This window comes from Phoca vitulina, unplaced genomic scaffold, assembly GCF_004348235.1.
Source record: "Phoca vitulina isolate PV1807 unplaced genomic scaffold, GSC_HSeal_1.0 scaffold10, whole genome shotgun sequence".
Lineage (NCBI taxonomy): Eukaryota > Metazoa > Chordata > Mammalia > Carnivora > Phocidae > Phoca > Phoca vitulina.
Window position 1 is genome coordinate 14697115 of NW_022589713.1, and position 25594 is coordinate 14722708.

At 35.7% G+C, this 25594-nt stretch overlaps 1 protein-coding gene across 3 annotated transcripts in view; it reads right to left on the reverse strand.

Annotated features, from left to right (window-relative positions):
* U2SURP (U2 snRNP associated SURP domain containing) overlaps window positions 1–25246 on the reverse strand; it is a 55674-nt gene extending 30428 nt beyond the window's left edge. Inside the window, exons 1-13 of one of the 3 annotated variants that reach the window (XM_032408529.1) lie at window positions 25138–25246; window positions 17198–17242; window positions 14830–14961; window positions 12189–12287; window positions 9863–9977; window positions 9276–9409; window positions 6605–6672; window positions 5940–6034; window positions 5825–5857; window positions 5647–5729; window positions 4277–4442; window positions 3884–4095; window positions 2914–2957 (exon numbers count right to left, since the gene is read on the reverse strand). In XM_032408529.1, the coding sequence (XP_032264420.1) occupies window positions 2914–2957; window positions 3884–4095; window positions 4277–4442; window positions 5647–5729; window positions 5825–5857; window positions 5940–6034; window positions 6605–6672; window positions 9276–9409; window positions 9863–9977; window positions 12189–12287; window positions 14830–14961; window positions 17198–17242; window positions 25138–25182 (1271 nt within the window). In that variant the 5' untranslated portion in view covers window positions 25183–25246. Of the gene's footprint in view, window positions 1–2913; window positions 2958–3883; window positions 4096–4276; window positions 4443–5646; window positions 5730–5821; window positions 5858–5939; window positions 6035–6604; window positions 6673–9275; window positions 9410–9862; window positions 9978–12188; window positions 12288–14829; window positions 14962–17197; window positions 17243–25137 lie in introns of those variants that run through there. The other 2 variants (XM_032408528.1, XM_032408530.1) reach the window with 2 other exon arrangements.
* Window positions 25247–25594: the final 348 nt, after the last annotated feature.

Consider the following 25594-nt stretch of genomic DNA (forward strand, 5'->3'; position numbering starts at 1 on the left):
ATGGGGATAGGGGAGTGGGAGGGGAAGGAGAGATGAAGGGAGGGTGGGAAACCACAACACAGCTTCATAGCAATAAAGATTTTTTTCTAAATACCACTTAATTTTATTTTCCAAATGCAAAACATTAAATTATGAATCACAACTAATTGGAAAGCTGCAAATATATAAAATGAGTAAACTTAGAGCTTACATGTTATCATAGCCATCTAAAAACTTACACACTATCTCAGTTTTAAAAGAAAACATTCCTAAACCAAGCACTTTTGTGGTGGTATTGAAATGTTATATACATGACTATAATTTATAAAAAATGCAAAACTATTTAACAAGTTTAAGGCTTGATTTAATAAAAAATCCATCCAACTCTTGTGTTTTTCTGGTACACATATAGCAGATGGAGTTTTTATTGAATCTGACCTTTAATGAGGCAACATCCCTTTGGATCACACGTCAAACTGGTTCACACAACTCATGACATGTATAATTCTGCCTGCGTATTATGACTCAATGAAGCAATTATATTGCCAAAGCCTTAAATGTAGTCCTCTTTCCAAAATACTCCAAAATAAGGGACATGGTGAGATGCCTCTCCCATTTTTCGTAACAATTACTTTCCAATATTTAAGCCAAGAAGAAACTTGTAACTTTTTTAGTACAATCATTTTATTGGTTGGGCTCATAGAAAATCTTTATTTTTAAAATCTAAGTCCTAAAACTCATGTGATTTAAACACTATTTTAGACATTAATTACAGCATCAAGCATAAATGACTCAGCTTATTATAAGCTGCTTTTGATTTCTCACTTCACCAGTCCCCCAGCATACAGAGTAGGCAAATAGTAATTGGGAAAAGCAAAAGGATATTGGCTCTTGGTACAAGGCACACACTAAATTACACCTTTAGCATTCCCAGCTCAAATTAAGTTCATGTAATTGCTAGAATATAAATAAATATATAGTTATAGAATAAGACAGATTTTTTTTGGCTCTATAATGCCCTGCTTCAGAGTACATAAACAATAAATTTATCTCATGGTCACTGTAATTATTTTCTCCCATTTCAAACAAACCTACTTATTAAATGGACACTAAAATCTCTATATGGTGAAAAAAAATTTTTTTGACCTCCTCTAGGTCAAAAAAATTATATGAAAGTTTAACTCTTTAATAAAGGGGAAACTATATATTTAAAACTATTAATTCAACCTCAAATTGTTAAAACAAAAAACCAGAAGCATCACTTAATTTTATATCTAAAAATTATTTTTCTTTCACAGAAGTATTAACTATTCTGCAAATATGCAGTTTTTGTTATCCAAATGACAATGTATTCTCAGCATCCATATAGTTAATGATATTATTTGGAAGGAAGGGAGATAATGTAAAGTTATGATTCAGTTCCAAAACTCCCACTGGTATGTGTCAAATTAAAGTGAAGGGAAATTTTATGTAAATATCATAATATATAAAATCAATTACTGGGGGGACAAATACTATACATCCAGAAACTTGTATGAATTAAGTCAAATGCAACTTGACTTGAATATTATTAAATGAAAAGTGGTTTAGCAAGTTTAAAACAAAGGATTTACTGTAATGGTGAGTTAAGACTTTTCAACAAAATGTATACTCAAAATTTAGTTTAGAAATAAGCTGAGCCACATGGAAAGCTACTACTGGAATATGCTTTTTGAATGCTAGAAAAATACTTTCCTGTGAATGCTTTATCAGTGGAAAAATAACCCACTATAGTTTTAAACAGGCTTGTAAACTGATAAAATGTATTTTTAGAAAATTTAAAGTTTTAAGTTTTAAAATATTTCATGTGATTATTTAAAATCAAAATCTGACAATTAGTTGTTGCTAAGCTGAATTCAAGATTATTAAAGAATTGCAATCACACTTTTTCCTTAAAGATGGTGTATTTAACATTTTTAAAAGGGTGACTTTTCTATCAGAATGAAACAGTGTAGTACAAAAAGATGATATATTTTAAAGTGCATTATTTTATTTTAAAATGGCAATTATCTTACTCTGGGCAACAATAACAAAAAAAAAAAAAAAAACCAAAAATTGTCTCTCAGTTATAATAAAACCACATTTATTGGAGTCGATCGTACCAATGTCTGGTCAAAAACTGTATACTTTCCCAATCCATCCCATGATGTTTTCCTGGTCCCCCGCTGCCGCAGACAGTTCAGCTGGTGTTGCTCACCAAGGCCAATGTCAAAGAGAATTTGGTATTCTTTTGTGTTCATTTATTATTCAACCAGTGTTGTGTTCCTGTGTTTGGGAAAAGGCTTAGCTTGACTGAGCAAGAGCATACCTAGAGCATGAATTCTTCTGCTTTATCATTATGTTGAAAAAGAAAAAAAAGGAAGAAAGGAAAATAAAAGAATTCCAAATACCTTTGTCACCATGAAAAAAATTTCTAGTATGTTGAGTGTTCATGAAAATAAGAGGAATTCCTAATCAATTAGAAAAAAAACAAAGCTATGCCCTTCAGTAAGGAGAACTCAAACTAAGGTTGCATATTAAACACAGATCATTCAGGAACCAAAAGAAAAAAACAGATTGGGTCAAACTGTAACATTATATACAATTTAAAATAAATTTAAAACACCTATTTTCCCATCACAATATTATTAAACTAACAACTCCAGATTAAATGTATCAAACACATTCTAACTACTAAAACTATAAAATGCCCTACTTTGGTAACAATAAAAACAAAAAGATAATGACATAAAATTGCAAAGTATACTAAAGTTAGTCACATATCCCCCCCAAAAAGTCCTGGGAAGGAACCATTGCTCAGTCAAGATATTACCTTTTCCTCAACACCATTTTTTTTTAATTCAGAAGGGGATATTGTCTATATTTAGATCAGTAATAATAAAGAAAAACATGTACCTTTCTGTTGGGATAACCACTTTGACTATGGCTTGCGACAGAGTCTGTATATGAAGTCACATCAGATAATAAACATAGAATATGTGAGTATTGTTAACAAGTAACAAGCAAAAATATACATAATGCATTGAAAACACTACACATCTAATCACAAGTTTTGCAGGCAATCACTGCATTTGAAGTAATTATACACTAAGCAATTACATAAATGCAAATGGATGTGTTCAGTGAACAATAAATGTTCACCAAATGCAAAGAATCAGAACATTCCTGCCAGAATGCACATCAATGCACTGAAATAGGTACTACACTGAGAATTATCAGATAAAGATTTTAATTTGTGAAATAATTAACTGTTTGCCTCTGACCATACAGTTTGCTACTTTGTTCCCAAGCCTTTAAAACCAGCCCTGTCATTTTAAGTGTAATTATTTCATAATAGAACCAACAAATTCTTATAAACTTGAAATTAAGTTGGTTTTATGTTTAATAAAAAGAAAATACTCACCCTTTGCCTTTACTAGAGTAGTTAACTGCTTTTTTAAAAACCACATATGCTCTCAAATACTCTAATACCTCAGATCTTGAGAACTAAGTTAGCTAGCAGCCATCCAAACAGTTTAACTATTTAGGTCTTTCTAATTGAAAAGTCACTTAACCAAATACAAAGTAACACTTTCTCAGAACAAAGTAAATTTAGATACTGCACTTTAGCAAACCTGGATACAACAGTGGACAAAGAGAAAAAAAACCTAAGTGGTCAAAAAAGGAATGGTAGCCACAAATAAAAATATGACCTAGTATTTCAATACAGGGTTTCCATGGGCTAAGGCAGGGAACACATCTACTTATTTAAGAGTTGTCAAACAGAATTACACACACATTTTCTATAAAATTATTGAAAAGAAATACTACCACAGATTTAGTATTTACAAATTAGATGCGGCCCTATGTACATTTTTTTAATTACCTTCTCAAAATCCTCCTTGTTTTTAGGTGGCGGTAACATTGGAGCATTAGGGTTTTTTAACCTCTCTCTAGGCTGCGCATTAAAAGGCAGTCCTGATGGAGGTGGGGGAAGCGTATGTTCCATCATAGAAGGCGGAATGTATATTGGATGTGGAGGAATAGGCACAGCTTTACCCCAACCTAACTTCATTTCAAAAGACATAATCATCTTTCCTGCAAAGAAAAGAAAGGTCACCCTGGTAATTCTCAAAACAAAATAAAAGATCTCTGTTAATTTGAATTAATTTCCATGTTTAACCTTTCCATTTCTGGTCCATTTTTTCCCTAGAGTTTTTATACTTTTCAGAACCAGAAAAAAAGTCTGAATTCTATAGTAGACAGTAAAAAACTTTACCATTTAAATTTTTTAAAGCTCTTTCAGCATCTCTTCTATTCATAAAGGCCACAAAGCCACAATTTCTCTCTCTTGCTCTTTCTTCATCAGTTCTAGGCCACATAATTTTCACACTGGCTAATGGTCCAAATCTTCCAAATTCTTGACAAAGCATTTCTTCATTCATCTATTAAAAGGCATAAAAATGTATAAATAGATAAATAAATAAATAAATATAAAAGGCGTAAGAGTTTGTTCGGTATGCAGAAAAAAGGAGGGAAGAAGTCTGTGACAAACAGCAAATTTTTACAAAATGAACAGTGAGTCCTATTAATGCTACAAGTTTCCACTGAAGTACTAGGACCCTAAATAGTACAATCTTGCCTTCAAGAGACATTCACAAATCTTTTCATACCAGAAACACAAGTAAGTGGTCAGGGTGAAGAGGCTGGGTGGCTAAAGAAAAGCACACCTCTATCTCCCCTGCTGTTCCTTTTGAGATCCTGAATCTAAAATAAGCTGTTCTTCGGCAGTGGTTTGTTTAGACATTTAGCAACTTTTTTCAGTCAGCTCTGATGATCACATTTAACGCAAGGAGAAAGTACATGTTGGTGATGAAAGAAAAAAAAAAGCATCTAATCACTTTTTCTTTTTCCAGCACCCAATGTAATTAAGAAGAGAGAAAGAGAAAATGGTAAATACACAATGAGGTCCAAAACATAATTTTGGGCGCCTGGGTGGCTCAGTCGGTTGGGCGTCTGCCTTCGGCTCAGGTCGTGATCCCAGAGTCCTGGGATGGAGTCCCACATCGGGCTCCCTGCTCAGCGGGGAGCCTGCTTCTCCCTCTCCCTCTGCCCCTCCCCCACTGCTTGTGCACTCTCTCTCTCAAATAAAATCTTTAAAAAAAAAAAATAATTTTTTAAAAGAGCATATAACATATAACTACCACTATATTCCTCATAACACAAGTAACACTGAAGTGAGGAGAAGAATTCACAAATTACTAATTTGCTATCATGAAGAGAAAACAGAAAAAGGATGTCCATTAAGGAAGTAAGCTATGCACAAGAGGGTAGTCTCAAAAGAACTGTCCACCACTGGTCAAATCCTGATTTGATAAATAATAAAATCAGTACACAGTAAGATATTTCAAATTAAGATAGCCAAGTTACAGAAAGAGGAGATAGGTCCTTAAGAATTGTAGCAAGACAATTCAGCCCATACCAGTAAGGCTCAATTTTATAAGATAATTTTAGAGACTTCAATAGTCTCTAGGTTCCTTCAAATTTGCTTACTTCAGATTCTTGACTTTATTTTTTGTTGACAAAGCAATTTTCTTCCATAATTATAAAGAATATGAGCCAACATTCATCTAACTTTTCTAATATTACCTGTGGATTAATGTTTCCAAGATATAAATTAGTAGTGCTTGGATCCCCTACATCATGTGAGCCAGGTGCATAATCATCAAGAACTAGGATAAAGAGGGGAAAAAAAAATTATAACCTGCATAATACAAAGTTTGAAAAATTTCTATTAATTAAAAAAAGCAAAAAACTGTATTACCACCAGATGATCTATTTCTTCTTGAAGGCGCATCCACTTTAAAAGGGGAAAAAGAAAACAATTCTTAGTTTTTAGAATAGTTAATCACAATATAAACATTAAAATAAATGCCACTTACTAGAACGACGCTGACCATCAGAATCTGACTGAGGAGGCTCAAATCGGCTTAACCTGCCTTTTGTTTTATGTCTCTCATCACGCTCTTCCTGAATTCTGTTGAAAATATTTATAATCACTAATAATGAGGCAAAAGTTGTTCATTCACATTTATTAATACAGTTTATCCAGGTACTATGTTCATATAACTTGAACTATTTGTGAGTAATTAAATGCCAGTACTAACAACCAAGATTAGAGAGCTCCTCAGCTATAACAGTCATAAGCAAATTTCTGACATGTCATGCAAGCATTAGAATACAAAGCTCACTTCTAAGGTGAGGAGGAAATCCAACATCAAAACCAATGAATTTGTCCTTTCTTGGTTAAGTCTGCTCACTCCTCACCCCTATCTCAGTGACTACATTGTTTCCACTGCAAACAGGACTCCGGACATTAGATAAATCAATTGAATTGCATCCATATTATGCTACCAACCTAGATGCTGGATGAAATGCTAAATCATCTTCAAGCATACCCTAAAAAAAAATCACTATCATACTTAAAACAACCTCATCATAGGTAAGGCAGTTAGTGATAACCGGGACACTACATTCTTCATACCTGCATCTGTACGTTTCAGCTCAATATACCTATGACAGCCATTCTCCACACTATAAAACTTACTGTTTCAATTCTTCTTTGAAGAGTTCCAAATTGCTTTTTTTCTTTTCTTTCTCCCCTTTCTTCAGTGGCTATGAAGGATATGACAAGTTATACTTCAAACAAAACACGGTAAAACAAAACTAATGGTTCAATAATCAGATCATTTTAAGTAATTTTTATTTTAGTGCCAATTATGTTCTAATTATTCAAATTAAAAAGAATGCTTCTGTTCTCACTACACTTCCTTCCTGTTCTCTGGAATTAAGAATTTAACAATTTGATTATTAAAGCAATTAAAGAAAATGACAAGCAGTGGTCTTAAAGTAAAGGAACCACAAAGTTTATCTTCCAAAAGCCTGTGATACTTAGGCCTGAATACTGTTGAGAGGGCAACAGGGAGCAAAACTAATGAACATAAATTAACTGAACTGCCAAGTAACTGCCATGAGCAACTACCAAAAATATGCACTTCTTCAAAACAGTCACCTTAGGAGGACCATGAATTATTGAAATAATCAGTAACATCTTTGGAACTCCTCTTTTAAAACTGCTTTTGAAATCCCTCTCTTAAAAGTGCCAAAATAATTCAATGGGGAAAAATAAAAAGTCTTTTTTCACAAATAGTGCGAGAACAACTGAATATCCACATGCAAGAAAAAGTGAAGTTGGACCTCTTCTTCACACCACACACAAAAATTAACTCAAATGGCTCACATACCTAAATTTAACCACTAAAACTATAAAACTCTAAGAGAAAAACATAGGAATAAATCTTCATGACTTTTGAATGAGGCAATGGCTTCTTAGATATGACATCAAAAGCACAAGTGACCTAAGAAAAAGCTGATAAATTCTACTTCATCACAATTAAAAACTTTTGTGTTTCAAAGTGTACTATCAATAAAGGACAAAGACAACTCAGAGAATGGGAGAAAACATGTGCAAATCACATAGCTGATAAGAGACTTGACTCCAGGAAGTGTAAAATACTCTTACAACTTAACAATAAAAAGACAACAAATAGACCAATTAAAAAATGGGCCAAGGATCTGAAAGACATTTCTCCACAGAAGACTACAAATGGATGATAAACACATAAAAAAGATGCTCCACATCATTAGGGAAGTGCAAATCAAAACCACAATTAGATACAACTTCACACCCACTAAGATGACTACACTTTTAAAAATAGACAATTTTAGGGGCATCTGGGTGGCTCAGTCGGTTAAGCAGCTGCCTTCGGCTCAGGTCATGAATCCCAGGGTCCGGGGATTGAGCCCCGAATCGGGCTCCCTGCTCAGCAGACAGCCTGCGTCTCCCTCTCCCTCTGCCTGCCACTCTGCCTACTTGTGCTCTCTCTCCTTCTGTCAAATAAATAAATAAATAAATAAATAAATAAATAAATAAAAGACAATTTTAACAAGTGTTGGTAAAAACGTGTTAAAATTAGAACCCTCATACAATGCTGATGGGACTGTAAAATGGTACAACTAATCTAGAAAAGAGTCTTGGCAGTTTCTCAAAAGGTTAAACAAAGAGTTGCCATATGACCCAGCAATTCCACTTCTAGGTATATATGAGAGAACTGAATGCATAAGCCCACAAAAAAAGCCTACACACAAATGTGTAGCAACATTACTCATAATGGCTAAAAAGTGGAGACAACCCAAATATCAAGTAATAGATGGATAAACAGTATGTGCTATACCCATAAAATAGAATATTATTCAACTATAAAAAAGAATGAAGTATTAGTATGTGCTGGAATACAGATGAACGTTGAAATATTATGCTAAGTAAAGAAGCCAGAAACAAAAGGCCACATGTTGTATGATTCCATCTGCATGAAATGTCCTAAACAGGCAAATCCAAACAAACAAAAAGTAGATTAGTAGTTGCCAGGGGTAGGGGATGACTAAAAGTAGGTGTAAGGTTTCTTTTTGGGGTAATAAAAATGTTCTGAAATTAGAGATTAGTGATTGTTGCATAACTGTGAATACATTTTAAAAACTAATTGTGTACTTTAAAAGAGTAAATTTTATGGTATGTGAATTACATCTCAATAAAACTGCTTTTTTCCATTGCATTGCTTTCAGAGCTATTTTAAAAATCACACAAGAAAAGTCAGTCTCACCGTTCAGTGTAATCATACTTCTTCACCAAGTGTGGCTCCAAATGACATGACCCACATCTATCTTCCAACCCCGTGAAAAATCCCATCAAAAAATAAAAAATTTTCTAACACTGAGAATATTTAAAAGAAAGTACCACTAGTTGACAGTAATTCCAAATTAATTCCAAAAACGTTCTAGGCAAAAGATACATTACTGGAATACATATAGTCTTCCAAGGTAACTGCCACTACACATGCTGATATTATTTAAATACCTCAGTTCAGAATTGCTTAAAAAGATAATCCCATTATTTTATATTTATACCTAAAATATAGTCAACTTTTTACTTGTAGTATACTATGAATATAACAACACCAAAGGTTCATTGCTCAAAGAACATAAAAAAAACACTGTCTACATGTCCTACTCTAATTATAAATTAAACACCAAAACTCAACATCTACTCCCAAAATAATTAAAAACAAGAAACCAAAGTCCTGCTTACAGTGGAAGTAGTGAAATATCATTGGCAGTATCATCTCTGAACATAAAAAGTCACTTATTTGGGTATGACTTACAGGTTTTTTGGTTTCTATCACAAGAAGAGATGGTGGTCTTTCATTGGATGACTGATTTGGAGGATTTTTCTGATCTGCAAATCTTGAAGATGGCTTATAAATTTTACCTCTTTTTTCATCTGTTTCATGTTCTTCTGAAATTTAAAATAGTAAGTTGCAAAACTAATTTTCAAAAATAATTTCATATTATTTGATTTTTTATTTGAAAATAAACATAAATTAGTAAAATGCTTTTAGCACTAAGATATATCACTACTGACAAAATATGAAGTTAAATTCCTATTACCACCTTACTCTCCAAAATACTAGTCATTTTATAGTAAAACTATGAAACATATTAAACTTTTTGCAAAGTGTTATGCTGTATTCAACGTTGAAAGGTACTATTTTTTAAATTTATTTGGCTCCAATTTATGATTAATCCACATCTGGCCATTTATGCTAATTAATAATTAATATCAACACTAGAGGGTGCTGGTAGAAAGGAAATGTGACATTCAAAGCCACCAAACATCTTTCATAATTACCTACAATTATTCTACCAAGACTTTTGGGGTTTGCTCAAGGACTATAATATTCACACTAACCTTTAGCTGCATTAACAACACCTCCACGCACAAATGTCTTCACTTTATTACCATCACTTCCTTCAAAAGCGGCAAGAAATTCTTCATAAATCTCAGCAGCTGCCTTTTCATCTTCCTAAATACACATGAAAATAATACTACTTCATATGAAAAATATTATTGTACATAGGGCGAAACTCATTAAGGAATAATGTAAACAAAACCTTTCTCTTCGCTAGCAAAAGCAGGTTAGGCAGTCCTAATAGGTAATATCTAATCTTTAGTAGATATTAGATACTAATTAACATTGAAACTAAGACTTTGATCCTCTACTGGCAATTTGTGGAACTAGAAATTCTGGATCCACTAAGTAAATTTAGAGACATTAAGAGTCAAAATACACTATCCTATTAATGTTTTTGATGTTTCCAAAGCATGATGATTTAATTCAGTGATTATAAAGATTTCCTTCACAAACCACAGACATGAGTATTAGAAGATGAAGCAGCAATAACTCCACAGCTGGCATTAGAAAAAAAGCTCCAAAGAACCTTGACAATTTCAATTATAACTCTTCACAATGTCCCCAAAACACGTATGCATAGAAGGCCAATGGAACAGAACAGAAAATAGAGAAATAAATCCAGTAACACTTGGAAATTTAGTATTCAATAAAAGAAGCATCTCAAATCAATGGAGAATAGATCAACTTTTCAATGAATGAAGTCGGGATAACTATTTGAAAAAAAGACAAAAGTGAACCAATTCTTCACATCATATACCAGGAGAAACTGCAAATGAATCATATTTAATTTTTTTTTAAATGAAACTATTTAAGGGATGCCTGGGTGGCTCAATCGGTTAAGCGTCTGTCTGCCTTCAGCTCAGGTCATGATCACAAGAGTCCTGAGATCGAGGCCCACATCGGGCTCTCTGCTCAGCGGGAAGCCTGCTTCTCCCTCTCCCACTCCCCCTGCTTGTGTTCCCTCTCTCACTTGTCTCTCTCTCTGTCAAATAAACAAATAAAATATTTTAAAAAAGAAAAAGAAAAAACATGAGGAAATTCCTTTACAAGCTGGGAGTAAGAAAAACACTGAAAACCTGAAATCATAAGGAAAGACTGATAAATCTGATTACATAACAATAAATAGTTTCTGCATGGAAAAAACACCAGAAGCAAAATAAAAAGACAATCGACAGACTGGGAAAAAACACTGCACCTTGTGTCATAGACAGTGTTAATATACTTAATATACGAAGTTTCTAAAAAATAGAGATAAACTACTAATTTCTAGAAAAATTGGTTTAGATATAAGCAGACAGCTCACAGAAACAAACTCAAAAGCTTTTGTGTAACCTTTTACACAAAACGTAAAAGTGAAAAAGTAAGCTTTTTCAACTTTACTTACAAGAGAAATGCAAATTTAAAACTACACTGAGATACCATTTTTCACTGAGCAGATTGGCAAAACTTCAAAAACATCCTCTGTTGGCAAGGCTATAGGGAAACAACCTCTCATACATTACTGACAGAGATGTGAAATGTCCCTGCCCTTATAGAGAGCAATTTGACAATATCCAACAGAGCTACATTTATGCATTTACCATTCAACCCAGTAATCTCACCTACAGGAATATATCCCAAAGATAAACTAGCAAAAAAACCATATGCATAACACTATCCATTAACAGCACAATCTGAAATGGCAAAAGACCAAAACAAAAATGCCCTCAACAGAATTTTAGTGAATAACTACTGTATGTCTACACAGCTATTTAAAAAAACAAGGAATAGGGGCGCCTGGGTGGCTCAGTCGTTAAATGTCTGCCTTCGGCTCAGGTCATGATCCCAGGGTCCTGGGATAGAGCCCCGCATTGGGCTCCCTGCTCCACGGGAAGCCTGCTTCTCCCTCTCCCACTCCCCCTGCTTGTGTCCCCTCTCTCGCTGTGTCTCTCTCTGTCAAATAAATAAATAAAATCTTTAAAAACAAAACAAAGACTATCTCATTATACCTGCAGTAATCTCTGAGATATAATGTTAAGTGTAAAAAGCAAGATGGAGAAAAGTACACTGTATATAGCATATTACTGATCACTTAAGAGAGAGGAGTACAATATATATTTACACACACTTGCTTATACAAAAAGAAGAGGCCAGAAAATAACCAAATCTTACACAGAAGAAGCAGTGGCGGGAACAGGGATACAAACCTCTAAATATACCTTGTGTTACAGATGTGACTTGGTGGTGGGAGCTGAAAATATCTTTGAAAAGCATTTCCCTACTGCCCATACACTTATTTAGACACATTTCCAAGGATAACTCAAAATACAATTTAAATATTACCTTTTTCTTTAATTCTTCTTGCTCCTTCTTACTTAAAGTTCGCTTAGCTGTACTCATTTTTCCAATACTGAATGCTTTCAGTTTGTTTTCTAGAAGAGGCTATGAAAAGAAATAAAAAGCATACCTTTACATACACATTCTTAATACTATCTAACTCAACTGGTACAGCTTAACTGATAACCAAGTCTTCAGATTAGATGACTTTTAAAAAGAAATTTCACCATAAAGCAGAAAAGCTGAGGCTACTCTTAAGCATCAAGTGCCTACCGTGGGCTTGATTCTGATTTAAGTATTCCTTAAGGAATGTCTTCATTTGCTAATTCAAGGTCAATAACATAAAAAAGCCATTTTCTTTAAAAAAAAAAAAAAAAAAGTGAAAAAGCAGAGAGAGATGCCAAGGCTTAGAACTCATTCAATCGACTTGCTGGCAGCAAGAATAAAAGCAGTTGAGAAAAAGTACAGATGGTTCTGAGCAAAAGAAGCAGTGAGGGAAAACATTCAAATGGGAGAAGGCAGCATATATTTCCAAAGTTCAGCAGCAGAAATCTAAATACCATCTATAACCTCCATTTCAGGTACTACAAATCACATCACTTCCTTCTATAATTCAGTAAATAAACTCATTCTTCATCAATAATACTGATGTTTAGGAACATAATAATAGTATTTCAGGTTACAGCAGAAGTAAAATCATCTACAGATCTTTAGTTGTTCAGTTATTCATTTAAATGTTAGATTTTGATTCATAAACTTAAGAGACAGTAATGTCTATTAAATACGACCTAAAATATTAATCTGTAATTGAAATCCGAAGGTTTCGCTCTTGCCTGCCAAAATGAGAAGTTAACCAATTACAAATTAGACTTTATCAATCCCCTGATTATAAAGAGGCTTGCCCCTGAAAGAAGCAGAATAGAAGAGTAATACTGCTACAAATTATTTTAAAGTTACATTAAAATCACTTTGAAAAAATAAAAGTTTATAACCCAAAAGTCACAATGAGGTTTCAGGAATAGATTCAAAGTAAAGCATCTTTGGTTTTAATTTTAAAAGTCTAAACAAATGGTAAAATTACATATAAATTCAATGAAAAACATAATTTTACGAAACAAAATCAGAAGGGCTCAAATTTTATTTATATCCTAAGAGCTAAACCTACACACCACAGAGAAAAATGGTTAAGGGAATTATGGAATGTTTACACAAAGAAATATAATCATCCATTAAAAAGTTTCACAGAATTTTTGCTAAAATTAAAAAAATTAGAACTGAAAACAGAGTATTTTAAAATGTATTCCTGTAAAATGGATCTCAGCAAAGTAAAAATATATTTATGCTTAGAATATTAAACAATAAAAATAAAGTGTTACCAATGTTAATACTGACTGGTGATGACTGCCTTCTCTATATTTCCAAATTTAATTTTTATTAATTTATTAATTCCCCAAGTTTAATAACAAGAAAAATTATATGAAATAGAAAAACTAGAAAAAAGACTAAAAGAGCATGAGAACGCTTTGCAGATACCATAATAAAGATGCTCCCTCTCTGTTCTCATACTGCCCTGGGCACACTTATCAGAGTGAATAATACCTACCTCTGTTTACTTCCCATGGTGAGACTATAAGCTCTCCAAGAGCAAGAACTGCATTTTACCCATCTATTTATTTGCAGTGACTGGCATGTGGTATTTGATTCAGTAAATGTTTGGTACAAGGGAGGAACAATAATCTGACCCTTAACCATTTTATATCCAGGGATGCCTGGGTGGCTCAGTCGGTTAAGCGTCTGCCTTAGGCTCAGGTCATGATCCCAGACTTCTGCGATCGAGTCCCATATCGAGCTCCTTGCTCAGCAGAGAGCCTGCTTCTCCCTCTGCCTGTCACTCCCCCTGCTTGTACTCTTACTCTCTCTCTCTCTCTCTCCCACGTGCTCTCTGGCAAATAAATAAATAAAATCTTTTTTTTAAAAAAACCACTTTAAGGGCACCTGGGTGCCTCAGTCGTTAAGCATCTGCCTTCAGCTCAGGTCATGATCCCAAGGTCCTGGGATCGAGTCCTGCGCATCAGGCTCCCTGCTCTGCAAGAAACCTGCTTCTACCTCTCCCGCTCCCCCTGCTTGTGTCCCCTCTCTCACTGTGTCTCTGTCAAATAAATATATAAAATCTTTAAAAAAAAACATTTTAATACAAAACACTTCTTTAAAATTTTCAATTTTAAATGAATCTTATCTCACATATAAGCTAAAAAAAAAAAAAAAATTTCCTTACATGAACTTGAGTTTATCATTAACCCAGATACAAAAAATAATGCTAGGGGCGCCTGGGTGGCTCAGTCCTTAAGCGTCTGCCTTCAGCTCAGGTCATGATCCCAGCGTCCTGGGATCGAGCCCCGCATCGGGCTCCGTGCTCAGCAGGAAGTCTGCTTCTCCCTCTCCCACTCTCCCTGCTGTGTCTCTCTCACTGTGTCTCACTGTGTCTCCCTCCATCAAATAAATAAATAAATAATCTTTTTAAAAAAAAATGCTATTTTCAAATAGTACATGATGAAAGAACCAGTATAAAACCAAAATATTCAACCACCAAATTCAATCAAGGACAGATTAAAATTATTAATCCTTTCTTATCTTTATCAACACTTACTCTTGAGAGATTCTGATGAGGAGAATCACAAAGGCTTTCACGGGAACTCTCATTCCTATAATTATGTTTTCTTGGGCTCTTAGGTCGTGTCCGACTTGGCACGTCACTATCTGAGGGTCCAGATGCATCCATCTTCAGGAAAAGTAAAACAAGTTTTTAAAATCACAGATGTAGTACTAAAACTACAAACAACCCAAATGTCCAAAGAGTGACAAATTTACACTATCAAAACTCTCATCCCTTAATATCACCAATGATTTCATCAGAAAAGTCCTTTGGTACAGGGAAAGTTTTCAATAATTCTAACTTGTACCTGAAAGCTCAAATTTTATATCATTAACAAATATATCATTAACAAATACTGTTTTCGGGGCGCCTGGGTGGCTCAGTGGTTAAGCCTCTGCCTTCGGCTCAGGTCATGATCCCAGGATCCTGGGATCGAGCCCCGCATCAGGCTCCCTGCTCGGCGGGAAGCCTGCTTCTCCCTCTCCCACTCCCCCTGCTTGTGTTCCCTCTCTCATTGTGTGTCTGTCAAATAAATAAATAAAAAATCTTAAAAAAAAAAAAACAAATAACTGTTTTCTTTGAAGTAACAGGTCTGTTTCCTTCTATCTGCCAAACATCCAAGTCTGATTAACCACAGTTTGTCAGTTGTTCCTTCAAGTAAAAATGGTATTCCATCAAAAAACGAGCCAGTTTGGGGCACCTGGGTGGCTCAGGTGGTTAAGCGTCTGCCTTTGGCTCATGTCATGATTTCAGGGAGAGCCTGCTTCTCCCTCTGCCTGCCACTCCCCCTGCTTGTACTCTCTCTCTCTCTCTGGCAAATAAATAAATAAAATCTTAAAAAAAAAAAAAAGGAGCCAGTTTTCATTTCTCAACTTAAATAATCCATCAAGTACCTTTCCTCAAGACAAACATACTTTGAGAAGAGGTAGTGCCTTACATGTACTTCCCATTTCATCATACAAAACATTAAAAAGACCCATACACAGGACAAAATTTTTAATATTAATAATTTTTACTGCTTCATCAAGAACATTCTTAAGTGAAACTAGCATATTTTTACCTTACTGTGCCAGGTAGGGAAGAATACAATGACTACTAATACATTTTGACAACACTAGCTTGATTTATATTGGATGCCAACAGTTTACCCATCAATTGCTTTTGCACCATTAATGCAAATGACAACATGATGAAAAAGGCAAATGTCTTTGTATTATTATAAAATAGCTGAACTCACAAAACCCATGAAAAATTCTCAGTAACCCCCAAGGGTCTGAAAACCATACTTTGAGCACTGCTATAATAACATGTAAAGGAATGTTTATTTAAGAATTATTCAAAATGTCAAAAAGCTTTAAACGACAAGTATATGCCCATCAACAGAGAAATAGCTTTAAAAATCATGTGTACTGGGCGCCTGGGTGGTTCAGTTGGTTAAGCGACTGCCTTCGGCTCAGGTCATGATCCTGGAGTCCCTGGATCGAGTCCCGCATCGGGCTCCCTGCTCGGCAGGGAGTCTGCTTCTCCCTCTGACCCTAACCCCTCTCATGCGCTCTCTCTCATTCTCTCTCTCTCAAATAAATAAATAAATAAAATCTTTAAAAAAAAAAAAATCATGTGTACTTTCCCCTATGGGATATTACGATGGCAGCAGAAAGACTATATTAGAGCTCTAACTGCTGACTTGCAGGGATTTCCAACAGGTATATCGTGCAGTGAAAAAATAACGAGTGTGTATAATGCAAATCATAGTCAATGTACAAGTATACACATTTGTATATGTACAGAACTTTATAAGCACAATAAAAAAGTAAAGATACATACATACTTGGTTTCTAATATGGTCTGAGGGGGCCAACTTATACAAATAGAACACACACACAAAAAAAGGGCACCTAGCAAAAACATGACAGAAAATAGACACATACAATACATTAATATTTATCAAGTAAAATCATAAATACAGGGATACAGAGAGAAATTAAATGTTAAAAAAGACGAGGGTGCCTGAGTGGCTCAGTCGTTAAGCGTCTGCCTTCAGCTCAGGTCATGACCCCAGGGTCCTGGGATCAAGTCCCACATCAGGCTCCCTGCTCGGTGGGAAGCCTGATCTCCCTCTCCCACTCCCACTGCTTCTGTTGCTGCTCTCGCTATCTCTGTCAAATTAATAAATAAAATATTAAAAAAAAATACAAAGACGAGAGGTGCCTGGCTGGCTCAGTCTGTGGAGCATGCACCTCCTGATCTGGGAGGACGTGAGTTGGAGCCCCATGTTGGGTGTAGAGATTACTTAAATAAATAAATAAATACTAAAAAAAAAAAAAAAAAAAAAAAAAAGGCAAAGATTGTCTTTTATACTCACATGTGCATCTGAAGATCCAGATGAATGAACATCTGATGATCTGGTCTGCAATTATTAAAAAGTCAATATTTAAATGATCTAAAAATGTATTATGCTAACAAAACAAGTATGTCTTAAGTTATATAGACTTAATCTTCCCAAACTTGTAGCAATTTCTCCTCAGCTAATAAAACCAAAGGAAATCTAGGACTTACAAAAAGATTGTGATCCAAAATAAATGTGCAAGTCAATTCTTTAAAATTCAGAATGCGTATGTGCCAAAATATGATACAAATGAGAGTAGGATATATTTGAGGCATAAACTTTTTAAACTGTAGACTGGAAACCTAACCACTATTTTTACAACAGCATTTTCGTGCAAAAGCTCTTCCCAAGTCTTAAGATACACAGTTTACTGCCACAACACTGACAGAGCAGCAACTTCTTGCTATACAGCAAAGACACTTCCCCTCCTTCCTCCAACTACCCAATCATATAAGAAGCAGATTCTAGTAACAAGAAAATCCACACATAAACCCTTAATGTAAAAGGTACAAATGCTGCTGCAGAAAGAGTTCAAAAAAAAAGAAAATGCTTTTTTCAAATCCACTGCTGGCCACCATTTACAACTTGTTTTAAGGAGGCTGCTTCTAATTCAGCATGCCACTACTGCGGACGGTTGCACAGAAAAAGTTCAGTCTTCAAATAATGGCACTTCCCAACAATGTCAACTGTTAAAATTTCATCTTATTTTTTCTTAATTATCTACAGATCAAATTACATATGGCATACAATATTTTGTTTTTTCACTATGCAAAGAAGCCAAGCTACAAGACTATTAACTAAATAACATGTGGTATCTGTCTGAAATTTTTACTTGGGAGTCCCAGAATTTAACTCTGTCATTGAGCTGTTTTTATTTTGCAAGGTATTCGGTAGTGAGATTTTACTTATTTTTATGTACAGTCAAATGTTAAAAGTGAAACCAAGAATCTTAACACCACAAATATCTGACCCTAGCTCCGAGTTCTAGATTTCAAATAAAATGCACATTATATTAATTTTTAAGAGAAAACTAAGGATTTGTAAGATATATAAAAGAGCAAATACAGTAAAACTCATGTAAGTCTACACAGTATTGCTTCATGTATCTTCTCTAAACTTAAGGCTAAGAACAGCTGGTCAGATTTTCGCACTGAATCCATTTGTTCCTCTGAACTCCACCATGCTGGGCCCTAAGCAAGATAAGCTCAAGACAACTAAGCACTGAGATACCTTCCATCACTATTCTTTCTAGCCATCTTTTTCTATCTCCAACTTTTATTGTGTCCTTCCTCATTCACTTTCTTCTCCCATCTAACCTTTCTTAAAAGGCAAGATGGTATGGAAGAAGAAATTTTTTTAATATTTAAATTTAATTCTCTGAAACACACTCTGAGACACAGTTTGAAATGTGCCCATTTGCACACACTAAGAAATGAGAAAATCCAAGAGAATAACTACTCTTAGAAAAGAAAAAAAAATTCAGTCAAGACGCTGAACAGAGAGAAAAAAAAAAATCAACTGCTTGCCAATATACTAGTATTAACCTGTTAGGTAACAAAAATGATATCCTATTTACAATAGTCACAAGAAGTATAAAGCATCTAGAAACCAACAAAAGAAATGTACACAACCCAGGTGAAGAAAACACAAACTTTACAGAAGGATTCAGTTATTCAAGTCACCTTTTGAAAAGACTCATCATATGCCTGGATTGGAAAACCCATTATTAAGACAATGTCAATTATACCCAAATTTATTTACATATTTAGTGCAATTTCATTCAACAGCTCTATACCCCAAAGGAAAATCTTTGCAAGGGGGCACAGGGGCTGCCAAAAATAATTCTAAAGTTCACCCAGAAGAATAAGCATGGAAGAGCAGCTAAAACAGTGCTACCCTTTTTTTCTTTAATCTTCTATGCCACCACATCCAAATCATCATTTCTAGGATTTAAAAATAACAGCAACAGCTTACGAAGGTGCATCAGCTGATTTCAATTAACCTAAGATGGCACTGGTCACATCTACTGCAAACTAGACATATTCCACTGATGTGCAGCTATAACTACACAGCGTTCAGAATGGAACTTCTTTAAGCTTGAGAGACGCAAACGGTAGTTAATAAGATTTTTTAAATAACCAACTTCTAAAGCTAGTGGTCCAAGTAAACAGTAAATGTAATGCTATTTCAGAAACTGAACCTCTCCCTCTTCCTAACCTAGACCTGACTATATTATTTGTCTTGGGTTTGGTTTTTATGGTTTTTTTAACTGAAGAACAACAAATTAATGATGCTTACAGATCTTCTGAAGTCTAGAGCACAATTCTTCATCCATATGAAAACACCAAAAAGCAAGAAATGAATGGACAGAATTAAAGGAAGCTTAAGACAATAAAGAAGCAGACACAAGACAAATTTATCTCAGGGTAGAGAAAGCAGATAGCACAGATGTGGTGAAGGATGGCAAGAAAATCCAAAAGAAAAAAGGATCATTCTTATGACTGCTAAGGAGATAAAAGCTAAGCCAACTACACTATACTATATGGCCCTATATGTTGGTGGCTGAGAATAAAAACTTTTTTCAAGTTAGCAACCTAGCCACAGGAACATTCATTCCTCCAACACCACCATTTTGTGTCATCAGCTTTCCCTTCCCATTACTGACTCCTAAAATGTCTTCTATCTCCTCTCGTCCTCTAAAGCATCAACTTACATCTCCACAAGTTTAACAATCTCTCCCATAGGAAGCATATCAACACCTTTATTGTACTGAGATGACTTCTAATTCTTTATTTTCAACCTTAGTCCCTCTCCTGGGTTCCAATCTGTTCTCAAACTACCTCCTGGACATCTTCATCCAAATGTCTGCAAGCTCCTCAAACTCAATATATTTAAAATTCCTTCCAAACTAGTTTCTCCTATTGACCGTATTTCTGACAATGGATTGTATCTCTCAATCACTAATAATACGGAAGTAGTAAAATGCTTTTAAGAGCACAGATTCTGGAATCAGACTTCCTGGTTTTAGGACTTTGCCAGTTTTGTAACCTTGGCCCTAGTTCCTTTCCTCTGTAAAGCTGAATAGCACCCTGCCTCGTAGGATTATTGTGAAAGACAAAAACAGGTAAAGCACTTAGAACAGTGTCTACCAAATAATAACTGCTCAATAAGTATTAGCCAGCAACAAGCATTATAACAGGATCATCCTGGACTCCTTTATCCCCTCATAATCACATGAGTCAAATTCTGCTCATCCCGCCTCTAATCACAGCTCTTCAATGGGGACTCTTCCTTTCTAAAGACACAATTGTGGTCCAGATCTTCCCTTAATTCAACCATTTACTGGTACCATGCCTTACAACAGAGATATAAGATATAAAGTAAAATAAAGCTAATAAAAGAGTCAAGTAAAACAATGGCCATTAGAGCAGAGGGGGCAGGCAAATCTAATTGGGAGTGGGGAAGAAGTTAAGAAAGCTTCCCAGAGAAGATCTGAGGTGAGATTTCTGCAACAATCCTCAATATTTATCAGGAGCACTGCAATAATCTTCCAACTGGTCCTCCTCACTCCCAAATTCTTCCTTAAGTACGCCCCAAGAATTCTTTCCTAAAGGATTTTCCTGCCTCAAATTTTCCATGGCTCTCTAATTTTACTCCGTAGCATTCAAAATCTCCACAATTTATCTCAAACTTATCTTTCCATCTCAGCAACTTTTATTCCCTATGCAAGTGCTCTATGCACTGACTAAACGAGATCACTTACCAATCCATTTCCCAGATTTATTTTTCTTTACCTCACCCATCTCTTTTTATATCCCTATCTCTATCCTTCAAACCTCTGCTCATTGTTCAGAAGAACTCAAATTCCTCTATTCTTCAAGCCTTCTCCTTCCCACCCTCCATTTAACCAGCTGTCACTTCTTTCTAAACTTTTAGATACCTCTACTTTGTACTATTATGTGCTGACTTTTCTTCCACTAGACAGCACACTGCCCAGTTTGTATAGTCTCATTTAATGTTTTCTTCCTCAAAGTCAAGCACAAGATCTGCCAAGTGACGGAGCCTCAATGTACTTGTTGACTTAACCTACTGGAACAAGTACCTACCCAACAAAATTAAGTTACACTCCACTGCCAACATACTTTGCTGTCCACACACTAACAAGTAGCAGCTACCTACCTTAATACCACTCTTCAAAGCAAACCAAGGGCCACCTCTCGAAAAAAACCTTATAGAACACTAAGCCATGTACTATGTAAGATAAAAAAAAAAAGAAAAAAAAACCTGAAATGATGTTTAAAGTTACATTCCAAACACTACCAATACATGAAAAGTTGTAAGTACATTTTGAATATCCTGTAGTTAATCTAAATTAAGGAAAGTCTAGTGAAAAAATTTAACTCCTGAAGAAAGAGACAGCTAACAGTACCAAATAGCCTTGAGTGCTACTGGCAAATGCATCTTGCTTTTTGAAAAGTTATTTCAGCACAATATCTAACACATGGCTGGTCTGCAATAAAATATTAAAACTACTTAAAAACAGTATAAGAAGCAAGTTATTTGTAAAATTAATATTTTCAAGTTTAATATCCTGTAGCCAAGTTTTTATTCTTATTTTAAAAAAATGATCTTTGTGAAAAAGTAGTAGAGAAGCAGCAGTCTTCAACTTGCACACCAAATGAACCCCTCTTTCATATGCCACTAAGGCAAATGAGAATGTTCCACAGGTTTACTTTCCAGGAAGAAAAAAGCTTCAGGAATAAAATCAAAAGAAAATAAAAACTGGACTTTCAGAAAACAATCAATCTAATAAGATGGGAATTTTTAAAAACCATATCAAGAGTCATACTGAAGCACCACCGCTGCAAATACTCAAGTTTCTAAAAGAGTACCAATCAAAAAAAAAAAAAAAAAAAAGAGTACCAATCAAGAAAACAGAAGTTCATAATTTCACTCTCCATCCACCCATAAAACTATCCACCTTGTATTTTAAGATAAAGTTACAATCATACCATAACAAACTTTCACTCTGAACTAAAAGTAGCAAACCATGAAGAACCTAATTTTCAAAATTTGTGTTTCACTTAGAGTATTTTACCATATTTAAATCTTACATATCTTCAGGTACCATCAAAAGAATGTACACAAGCAGTAATAAATACCTAAGGATCACAAGCCTTGAATGTATCCTCATTTTACTTATTTCTTAGAAATGAAATACTTTTGTTAATCAGCAATCAAAACAGTTCCTTAACCAATTCAGCACTAAATGCCCAAGGAAGCCCAGCTTTATTTTTAATTTATTTATTTTTCTTGAAGTACAACTGACATACAAATTGTATTAGTTTCAGGTATACAACATAATGATTTAGTATCTGTATATATCACGAAATGATCACCACAGTAAGCCTAGTTAACATATTTCACCATGCAGAAATTTTTTTCTTGTGATGAGAGCTTTCAAGATCAACTCTCATAGCAACTTTCAAATATGCAATACAGTATTATTAACTATAGTCACCATGCTGTACATTACATTCCCTTGTACATTTTTAAATTAACATTTTTTCCTCAATGTGTAGAAATATGACTAACAAGCATCCCAACCTATATCAATGGGAATTTAACTACCAAAGAATGAGCATGAAACAAAAGAATCTGTTCATTCCATCTGTATTGCAGAATGGGTCACTCATCTGATCTCCCAGAGGAAAGAAAATCAAACCACAGAGATCAAAGGCTAGAAATTCCAAATACTAGAGTATTAGCCAAAAAGATCTGATACTCTCTCCAATAAAGTCTGGACTTGTGTGAGAAATAGAAAGCAACAATGTGGGCAGTCATTATAAGATAGCTGACAACTCAGATTCTAAACCTTAGGATTTGAATTATCCAACATTTTGAAAAGTAAGTACTTTTAATTCCTCTAGGAAGAAAAAGGAGAGGGAAAAGGGAACTAAGATTTATTATGTACTTTATAAACATTAATTAATTTAATCCTTACATCAACCCTGTAAAAAAGAGATTACATCCATATTACAAATGAGCAAACTGAAGCTCGAGAGTTTAAGCAATTTGCCTTATTATCACAAATATAAGCAATTACCAATTCAGGATTTGAATCCAAATGTCTTTTGCTTGTTATCAAAATCCATAATCTTTAACTGCATCATGCAGCCCCCCATAATAATGAAGAAAATCACATCAATTATCACTGGAGTCTTGAGATACTCTCCTTTTACAGACATCAGTAAGGAATCTTTTAATAGCATGAACTGATGATAATCTAAAGCAATATATAAACTGAAAAGATTACTGGAAGATCCAACAATTTACTTACAGGAACAGCCACACACTCACAACCATAAGAAATATATTTTAGAAGGAAGCCTGAACATATACATTAAAATGTTTTCAATGTATCCAAGGCGTCAAGTAGGAGGTACTTAAAATATTCCTTTGAAAGAAACTAAAATTGTGAAGCTTATACGCGAATTATTACGGGTGTAGTAGCTTTAGCACTAGTTCCCTAACAGCAGCAAGCAGGGCTGTTTTTGTGAATCCGTTGAGGAAGTGGCCTGAATGATGTACCCAACTATTCCGCTCCACACCGACGGGAAACGTACTGGGGAGTGAAGAAACCAACAAGGAGTAAAAGTAGAATGTAAAACAGACAAAACTGGCCCCCTACCATAGTTTCTACAAAATTAAAGGATGAGGGGTAAAGACATTACTAATTACAAACTATGAACATCATTCACAAAATGTCATAAAGAATATGATCTGACACTGATAAAGCAAGTATAAAATGGGTTGTTCTCAGAACAAACTAAACGCAGGGCTCTCCCAGTCCACCGTAAACTTAACTTCCTAATAACCGATTTATAATCATACACGCTCCGCAAGATGTAACAGTCCCTAAAACCTTTAAGTGTTACACAGCTTCTTGCATTAGCATCAAAAAGCTTAATAACTACTTCGGGCAGTACCTATTACTTTTAATATCGTGTTCGAGATGAGAAACTCAAAAGTAAAAAATGATTAAATGACCGGCCCAAGATGGCAACAAAGACCTGATGCTAACCACCACCTAACTACTGCTAAACTACTTCTACAGCTCAACGGTTTCACAATAGTTACACACGGTACCCTGTTAGCTCAAAATCTATTTAACAATCTTGAGTGGCTGCCAAGTCTTTGGAAATTCTCTTTTCGGTGGAACACACAACACGAAGATGACGGAGACCCCGAGTCCTGAAAACGCACCCTCAAAAAAAAAGTGCTCATTTTGTACTTCCTCTTAAGTGAGATAAGACCACGTGTAGAGCGTAGCATTAACCCTGGCGATGCAGCTCTGCAAAGGAGAGCTGCTCCCGCCTCTGCACTTCCCACCCCGCGTCCCTCCACCATTGGTCCTCCCCTCTCAACTTGCAGCCCTAGATGTTATTTATTCCCTGGAGGGCAAGAGGGAAACTGAGGGAGACCGGAAGCGTGTGAGATCTAAAACCAAAGAACCAAGGAAAGAGAGGCAAACACTTAAGCACCGGGAAGCGATTCCCGCCTCTCCCAGGTGCTGTCCGGCGGCCTCAAGAGATCAACAAACAGGAATACAGGGGCGCGTTTTCACGGCTTCAAACCTCAATCTAAATCCCTGACTTCACTCCAATGCCAAAGGCAGGCCGAACTACTCACGCCACCCACCCTGGGCCCGCCAGTCTCGAGCCGAATCCAGGCTGGGACTATAGGGAGACACCAGGCCTCTCAACCTGCGCACCACAGTGCGTCGGGGCCCAGGCCTACAGTCGTGACCAGAACATGGAATCCCACCCCAATCTCCTCCCGCTGGCCAGAAGCATCTGTAGGCCCCAGATGACAGTGATAAACTCACTGACTTATGAAGTCCTCTAAGAAATTACCTTCGAACTGGCCTTCTGAGATCCGCCTGGCGTTTTGTCCGCCATCTTGAGCTTTGCCCCTCCTTCGGCGGCCGCAGCAGCACGGGCGAGTCGAGCGCCGAGAGAGTGGATTTCAGCGGAGCCCGCCAGAGGCGCCGCAAGACTGAATAGTCGACTGCCGAGATAGGGAATTTGGGCGGAGCTGTGGCACGTGACTTCCGGTGGCAGTAATTTCCTCGGCCCAGAGCGCTCCGCTGCGTTTCGTGGGTGTTCGGTTGCCCGTCGAACTTGTGGGTCCGGGAGTTTGGAGAATCTCCTTGTCCTGACTTTCAGGGCCGGCTGATATTTCACTTTTTTCCCAGCGCCCGCCCTTGGTAGGTGTGAGGCAGTTGAATTTGCTGGGTGAGGAGGGAACGGCTCCTTAAAGAAGATACGGACCGGTCGGCTAGGGAGGTGACTGGAGGTCCTGCGCTCTACG